The 9,084-nt window shown below is 36.9% G+C and overlaps 1 protein-coding gene and 1 long non-coding RNA gene across 3 annotated transcripts in view; one reads left to right on the top strand and one right to left on the bottom strand.

The window, feature by feature from the left end:
• Nucleotides 1-3,153: 3,153 nt before the first annotated feature.
• On the top strand, nucleotides 3,154-7,648 carry LOC127970095 (uncharacterized). Its single transcript, XR_008156521.1, has 2 exons — nucleotides 3,154-3,282; nucleotides 7,321-7,648. It is a non-coding gene; the product is annotated as an uncharacterized LOC127970095 (long non-coding RNA).
• meis1b (Meis homeobox 1 b) overlaps nucleotides 4,833-9,084 on the bottom strand; it is a 61,100-nt gene continuing 56,848 nt past the window's right edge. Inside the window, exon 12 of one of the 2 annotated variants that reach the window (XM_052572351.1) lies at nucleotides 4,833-5,969. In XM_052572351.1, coding sequence (XP_052428311.1) covers nucleotides 5,686-5,969 — 284 coding nt within the window. In that variant the 3' untranslated portion in view covers nucleotides 4,833-5,685. The remainder of the gene's footprint in view (nucleotides 5,970-9,084) is intronic. The other variant, XM_052572352.1, reaches the window with a different exon arrangement.

The raw sequence follows: 9,084 nt of genomic DNA, 5'->3' as shown, positions 1-9,084 counted from the left end.
ACACAGACTGCAACTCCAATAGCTAGTTAAAATAATAAAAACAAACACTGTTCCACCATAACAAAGCTATGAGAACTCAAGTTATGAATCAGTATATATATATATGTGTGTGTGTATGTATATATATATATATATATATATATATATATATATATATATATATATATATATATATATATATATATATGTATGTTAGTGTGTATATATATATATATATATATATATATATATATATATATATGTATGTTAGTGTGTATATATATATATATATATATATATATATATATGTATATATATATATATATATATTATCTAGATCGATCGTATATTTTTAGTGCTGTTGCCATTCAACAAAACATGACAGTAAAAAAAAAAAAAAAAACCTTCCACTCCTGTTTAGTTTGTATTTATTTATTTTTATAAGGCATTTTGTGTACTGTCTTTTTATTTAAAATTATGAATTCGTGCATTTTCTGTTAAAATATGTGTTAATTTGTTTCTTTACTAATTCAAAGCTCTGCTGTCTTTATAGAGCTACGATAAGCCATTCTGACTCCTCTGAATGTGTTGCTGCATCAGCGGGAAAGCTCGTGCTGTCCGTTCTTCGCGGAAATGGCCGCATTTGTTTGATTCGTAATCTGACCAACCTCCCTCTGAAAGCTGAAACACGATATTATTACTTAATTTGGGTGCTTCGTTTTGGACTCTACTTCTTAAAGCCGCCAAGAGCAATTTGTTTAAAGCGTGTCACGTTGTGTTGTGTTTTTCGGGTCTGTTTCTAGCACAAACAAGAAGTAATTATTCTTGCCTTAAGTCCTCATAAACAGTCTATTCCAAATCTTGTGACTTAGTTGTATGTTGTGCTGTTATTGCACGTGATATGTATTTTTATCCAAGTAAACATGTTAGAATTATGTGACTTAATTGTCCATTATTTTTATGCTGTTTGATATGTCCCTTTAACACACACACACACACACATATATATTATTTAATTGTGGAGTACGAAGCTGTATAATAAGCGCTTACTGAATTGAACGGACAATAAAGCAATCCTGCATCTTCTGACCCCCGAATGCAGCCCGCTTTCATTGATCACCCCCTTATGAGATAATGCAATTACAAACATCAATAAGGAGCTGCGAGGGAATCATTACGTGGTGACAGTGATAGATGATAGTGCAGAAAATAGCGCGTTTCTCTCCAACAATCCTGGAGCCCAGGGGCTTTCAGGGGTGGGCGAAGTCACCAAGGAAACAGATGACATCCAAAATGGCCCTGCAGTTTTGGACACTCCATCTCTTCACTCCAGACTTCTCTCTAGTAGTCCACCAGCTGCCACATAACATTATTGCATGTGGTAACACTCTTGCAACCTTAGTGAAACAAAATTGCGCTTTTATACAGACAAATCAGGCATCGGTTTCTCACAATTCCGTCTTTTTATTGGTCTCTCAATTTTTTATAAATCGACCTGGCTGTTTATATTCATTTATTTAGGCTATGCTGTATTTGTTTTGAGGTTGGCCAGGTGTGATTGCCGAATTGTGCATTCATTTGTCTTGTGGGTTCTTCAAAACAAACAAGAAATTAAAAGACGAAGCGAAAAAGTGACATATATATATATATATATATATATATATATATATATATATATATATATATATATATATATATATATATACTTTACATATATGCTGTACATTAATAATAATAATAATAATAATAATAATAATAATAATAATAATAATACAATCGAATGAATTCTAAATAGCCTATAGTAGTTGAAATGCTGCTTAGGTTTTTAAAACACTTGAATTCTTGCATTGTTTGCAACTGCAGAAGTGTTTGAAATACTGTAAAATGACGATTCCAGATAACTTCAGTTGTTTATATTCCAGCACCCTCCACTAAATCATATGGTCTACAGTTTCTGTTCTGACATAGCCTATTTGTAAATGTACAGTGATTTTAACATTGTTGTTGTATATAGCTAATAAGTAGGCTAATACATTGTAATACATTAATCTTTTTTTTCAGAATCAAAATAAAATAGTAGCACATTAATAATAATGATAATAAAACAATGAAACAATAAATAAATGAAAAATCAATCACTGACACATACACTTCACGGAGTGGACATAACCCTGTAAAATATGACCAGAGTGAATGGAGAGTGAACTACATTTTTGCATCTGCCACTGCTACTGCCACGGCGTGCTGCGAAGACACATGACCCTTTGTGAAAGTTTTCAAATTGAAGCAAAACGACTTGAATACAGAGTACAGATGACAGAAACATGCAACAGCACAGCCCAGGCTGCTCTTTATGGGAGGCAGAAAGTCCTGTTTGGGCACCTCTGTGCTTATGGAACAAATTTCTTTCAGTCATTACTCACAGAGTTCAGTATGTGGTCAAAGCCAGACAAAAGCTTTCTTCTTTCTTCTTAAACAACAGATGGAAAGGCGTCGTCCCTATATGTCTTTTACTGCAGATAAATGAAGAAAATCAATAATTATGTTAATTTGCAAAAGTCACGAAACGCTTGTTAGGAAACTTAGGCTACCTACCTAACAGAAGAACAGGGAACTGATTTTTCTAAACTACTGTTATGTACAGCATAATTCCTGATATCTGTATTAAATTACATAGATTTAATAAAAGGTTAAGCTGTGCATTGGCAGTATAAAAATACACGCAATGCTTTATTACACGTAGCCCATTATTGTTACACACATATTGTTACACGCATTAAAATAGTTAATTACAACAGCAACAATAATAAACAATGGGTTCTTCAAAAAAAAAAAAAAAAAAAAAAAAAAAAAAAACAAGAAAAAAAAAGAAAAGAAACGACAATAAATACGATATATAGTCTATTGTTCATTAACATTAGCAGCTGACGACATGAGCACAGCAGGCCTAATATTTAAAGCGTGACAAAAACACTTCAATTGGCATGTTTATTATTAGGTTATTGTTGTAATTATTTTTACGCAATTATCAAAAATGGTATGCATTTTAGTAGGCTAGTTTACTATTCCAGTCCATAATAACTATCTGCATAAATTTCAAGATATAAAATATACATGCCCCTTAAGGACAGTTTCCCAGATCCCCTAAAGATGGCAGTCAAACATGGGCTTTATCTCCGCCCGTGTCTCCAGAGCACCGAATGGCGAACCGTTGAGGAATTCAAATCTGAGGAGCTGAAACGGTGTCATTAAAACGTCGCCTGTGTTCCTCGTTGCTTGAGAGCAAAACATTCAGAAGAGAAGGTAATAAAAACACAATGGCGATAGAAAACCGAGGGACGGGTTTAAGAAAGGGAACTTATTGATTTATTATGAGAGTGTAGTTTAACCTGGCATCACCCATTTAGTTATTAGCTGGGTAGGTTTTCCAGCATTCACCCAATATCACGTTTCTCTGTCGTGGTCGTATCGAATCCATCGTAAACATACATTTCGATTAGTTGTGTCTGATCTAGAATTATTTAAGCGTTTGGAAACAGTCGTCGTCTGGATAATGCCGTTTCAAGCGCTCTTGACGGAGCCATTGAGTGAGTGAAATAAGGCGTGAGGGGGAACTAATCTTCCCATTTAAGTGTTTGTGGCTATTTTATCTAAATGAATTTTAATGCTAAACGGGGGATAATTCTTCTTTTATCCGTCCCTCCACCTCATCTAGCCCCCGTTTGAGCCTCCTCCGAACGGGCCGCACATTTGTTGCACATTAGCGAACGTACGAGAGAAGGTTGAATATGGAGCATTTAGACAAACATTTCAATCTGCTTGCAACATTTTCTTTCTCTATATATGTGATATAGCCTATGCTGTCCTTTTCTTATAGTTGAACTCACCTTGTGTGTTTAGAGCCTCACGTTCAGACCATGTTCACACTCTGTGTTTTCTTGTAACTCGCATTACCTTATTATAATTAATAATCCTAGAACAAACAATTTGCAATTAAGTGTAACTCATAAAATAATAACTTCCTGTTAATTTGTGTTACTCAGAATTTAATTACTCTGTGGACACTGCTGAAATGTGTGACCAAAGATTTTTAGATGGGATAAACCTGTAAATTAGTCTGTAAGTAGCTTAGACACAACATTTGATTTAAACACCTACACAAGATCTAGGTTTATGGTTTTGATGTCTCAAATTTGAACACCTAGTTAATGATTTTGAGAATTAGATCAGGAGGTTTAATTTTGGATTTAATAATAAGGGTGGCAAAAGCATGTAATCCATGTTATTAAAATTAACATGACAAAAAAATGTAAAAATAAATAATAATAATAATAATAATAATGCTAAATAATATATTCTAAATTATATATATATATATATATATATATATATATATATATAATTATTATTATTTTTATAAGTTATTTATCTAATGTTGGATAATGATTCAAATAACCAAAATGTGTTAATGAGAAACCGTATCACACCATTTGGTGTCTGAAAACATTGTGGAATTAAGTTACCCAAAATATTGATAGTATTTGTAGTATTTTGTGAATGACTGGTATTCAAAACCTGAACGTTTGGGTCAGTAAACAGCCTCATATAATGAACCAGACCTATGTAAAATCAAACCAGGTCTGGAAACCCACAAATATATGAAAAATAGTTCCCTCCTCTTTTTACACAAAATTTATTCATTTACAATGTATACATAAACTCTTCAAATTTCAAACAAGTGATAGCAACATGTTAAACCAATATCCCCAAAAACAGGTTTGCTTAATCAAAAGCATAGATGAATCCCAAATCCCATTTATAATTTAGCTGAAAGTTTGATGGGTTGGCTTTACACTCTCTCTCTCTCTCTCTCTCTCTCTCTCTCTCTCTCTCTCTCTCTCTCTCTCTCTCTCACACACACACACACACACACACACACACAAATGCTTGTTTTTCACATTCAGCTTCTCACACATCCAGTAAAGTTAAGTGAAAATAATTTGATTTGGGGGCAGTTCCATTATGATGTACAAATTGGGAATGCAAAATGGAGGCCTCCTGAAAGACAGGAGGATGTGGCTCAGACAGGTGGATAGCACTCAGTTTCTTCCTAAGGCCATGATAGGTCATGGGAAATCCACCCTCCCGCAGGACAAAAAATGGCCTGGCAAACATGTATTCAATGAATTATTGATTTATTCACATATATATATTTTTTTTCTTGTTTAAACGCAAAGTGATTTATGGAGGAGGCCAAAAGTCTATGGAAATGGCACACACATAGTGTGGAAAGAAAAAAGTTCACATCCTTTTTTAAAAAAATCTATTAGAAACAACATAATATGCAGAACAATACGATAGCATTTACAATACTTTTTTCCCAGTTCTTATGAAAGTCCAATGCAATTTTACAACAGTATACAGTATGTCCTCATCCCTCCCCTTTAGAGGCTGATATAGTAATAAATTCAATCTTTCTTTCTCTCACTCTCTTTTTGTGTCTAAGCAAAGGGCACCTCCTTTTAAAGTGTCCCATAATGTACTGATATCAGGCTTTTTTTCTTGGTCCGAATCTATAGCCAAGATGCAAGCTCCTCAGTCTCGATAAAATGTCAGTATGTAATCGGTGCTTGGCAAGCCCCAGAAAAACCAATCGCAGCTCCTTGTCTATCTGTAGCAGTCATTTAAAGAATCCGTTTTAGTAAATTACTGGGCATGGATGTCCATGAATTGCCCTCCTATGGTAGGGTCTCCTGGATTGAACATAGGGGGGCTAGAGGCTGACATGGGCATGGCAGGGTGAGGTGGTCCTCCGTGCATTAACATCGCTGGGTGGTGGGGGTGTCCAGGGATGTAGGAACGCATGGGAGGGCCGTGCCGCAACTGAGCAGGGTGGTGGGGCATCTGGGAGGCGCCATAGCCTGGTTGCCCCATAGCCATACCCACCGGGCCGCTGTGTGACAGGTAATCCCCTGGCATGCCTTGTAGTCCTAAGGAAGAAGGGAAAAAAGAGAAGATTAGAGTGATAATTGATGATGCATTTGGAATAGCCAGACATAACATTATATATATATTTATATATTTATATATTTATACATATAATAAGCTCATCAAACCAATCGTTTCCTTTATAAGGAAGGTTTGACTCTACAATCACAGCACCAGAAAGCATGAAGCCTTTGAGAGAGGACTGTACTCTGTGATGAATGGGAAGAGACTTGAAGAAGAATCCGTGTAGTGGGAGAGGGTGACTCTCTAGGGACTAACTTACTGGCCTGAACATAGCACTTTACTGCTGCTTGCACCAGTGATCTGTACTCAGTGTCATATCCATCAGGTCTGGAATCCGCCACAGTCATACCTGACTAGTCAACCGGAAGGTTGTCCTTCACTAAGGTCAACCAGAAGGTCAATATGTAGCTGTTATTAGGCTTAATTTGCTATTATATTTGCTATATAATTTGCTCACCACTAAATAACCGTGACAGTGATGTGTTTATATTCTAAAAGGCATTGACTTTATATATATATATATATATATATATATATATATTTATTATCATTTTTACAACAGTCATTTTTCATCCATAAATCTACTCTCTCTCTGCATTTTAACAACATTCTAGTAAAGGTTGCACTTTCAAAATTATATAAATGAAAGTCTAACACTAAATGGCACATAGGTGGAAATGAACTGCTTTGTGTCCACGAGCCAAGTCTTTATGCCAGAGGAAGCCACAACAATGACAAATGAGGGAAAATAAGCCATGCCCTTATTCTAGGTTCTCCCCTCACTTATCTCACTTTAAACACAATGAGCAAAGGTCTGTGGCTTGCTCTGAGTGCCCCTCAGAGAAACGCCACCATTGTGCTTAAATTAAAGACGAAAGGTGAAAATTTACAAAGGCCGTCACTTGAGAGGCCTTACCTGGGTGCGTGCACGTGCCACTAGCAGAAAGGCCACTAACCCTGTGACAGCGGCAATACAAAGCAACAAATCAAACACAAGTAGAAAAAAGCTCTTTTGTTATTTCCCTGGTTGTAGGTCTTTAGGTTTCAGGTTCAGAATGACATATATAATAGTTGGTGTTTTGCACTAGCACTGAAGCGGTAATCTGTATGCCCCTGCAATTATTTACCACTAAAGGACTGACCCGAGCTTTTGAGGGGTCATCAGCTGTATTTGATTTCAATCCTTGAACACGTTGTTTGGTGAGGAAGGAAAACATCCAGTCTATCAGAAAAGCAATGCTTGGATGTGAAAAGGGCAGACGTTGCAAATGTGGTTTTTCACTTAATAAGTCAATCAATACATTGAGTTCCTTGCCTGTCTATTTTCAGAGGTGCCATGGGACCGAATCAACAGGGGATGTTTGACATGGACAATACAGGAGCCAAATCCCCGGAGACCCTTTACCCCCTTAAAAGTAAAAGTTCAGAGCAGAAAATGGGTACCTTGACCCTGCAAAAGGTTAACAAACTTCTGCTTAATGAATGGGAGGAATGAAATTTCAGACAAAGGAGTCTCCAGCAGAGCTTCCAGCTAACCAAAGCATACCAGCTGCGTTCAAGTATGGACAGGGAGGGTGACATTTTTGTCCATATGCCCATAATTAATGCTTTCTGCGCTCACTATTGTCTTGAAATTAAAATGAAAAAATTTTGGCCACTCTTGGCTAATTTTGTTGACGAAACACAAAGAGTGGTACAGGGGGGAAATGGTCATAAAACAGTTGTTCCCTTGCTTATCAAAGGCTAGTCCTCTTCTGCTTGAGTAACTAGGCTTTATCCACGCTGACAGGTGTATTGTTTTGGAGAGCTATAAGCTCTATAGTCGTCATGGGCAGAAAGCATAACGCTTTGCTAAGTAGGTTTAATTGGCTTTGGTTTTAAGAAATGTTGCAGTGTGACTGCTTGGAACACCTTAATTTCAGGTCTTGGGACTTCCCAGCAAATAACTGCTTAATCTTGCCTTGAGGAGAATTCCTCAACTAATGAAAATTGCTTATAAAATATAATGAAGCCTTGGTCTCTTAATCAAATAAGATAACGTTTTTTTGTAATAACCTATTAATTTAATTGGTCGCGAAGTATAAAACACATCACTTACATTTAATTGACCTAGAAAATATAGTAACAATATTTAAATTAGACAAGCTAGGAAATTTCAGCGATGAAGCCATAAAGACCAGGCATTCTTCACCATGGCGACATATTTCTGTCACACTCTGCCTCTTTTTCTTTCCTCATTTCCCCCTCTCGCTCGCTCTCTTTTTCCCCTCAACCCATCTCATCTAAGATTCCACACGCGGCCCAATTACAGAATTCGGTAAGCAAATTGAGGCTGTTTAAAGCAGGTTTCTCTCGCCTCTTCTGGGAACTATGGCAGCTGCTGTAAGCAGCCATTTGGACACCAGGAAACACTCTTGGTGTTTAGATACGCACACAAAGCTGGGACGTGACATTTTAAAGCACAGAGCTTGTGATATCAGCCCATGTCTCTTGGTTAAAGACAGTGAAGTAGAGAGTCTCTTTGACAACAGAGGTATTCTGTGCTTGGCTGTATTAATGATCGCTATTTTTGTATACTGAATAAGTCAAATCCATTTGTCACACCGCTTGTGATGGCATATTTAATTTGGATATAGTCAATTAGGCTGGACTAAGCTGTGTACCCTGCTGTGTACACCTCCATTTTGCACTCCTTCATCTCCCCTGCCTTTGCCATTAGTAATCCTATTAGGAAAGACAGAGAAGAAAATAGTGGACCAAGTCAGGGTCGATAGAAGCAGCTCAACCTAAAACATTCCATGCAAGACTGGCATAATTTCCAAATGTGTGGCTATGTATTTGGCTGCAGGGTGAGAGAGCGATTCTTTGTGCATTGCCTCGCAGGTTGGTGTATAAATGTAACTCATGCATCAACTGTAGGGAGACAGATTTATGACACTTTGGGGACATGCACTTTTCTCTCCTTGCACTGCTCCAGACTGCTTACATTTTGCCAATCAGTCTGTTGCTATGGTAACACACCCCTCCCCTTCTCCGACCAAAACCCCAATCTCAATCCCCTCACCCTCCATTTGCCTCTTTCCCCACACAGAT

The sequence above is a fragment of the Carassius gibelio genome, chromosome B13, assembly GCF_023724105.1.
Source record: "Carassius gibelio isolate Cgi1373 ecotype wild population from Czech Republic chromosome B13, carGib1.2-hapl.c, whole genome shotgun sequence".
Classification (NCBI taxonomy): domain Eukaryota; kingdom Metazoa; phylum Chordata; class Actinopteri; order Cypriniformes; family Cyprinidae; genus Carassius; species Carassius gibelio.
Note: the sequence above shows the minus strand (reverse complement) of the source record. Positions and strands in the feature narration are given on the sequence as shown.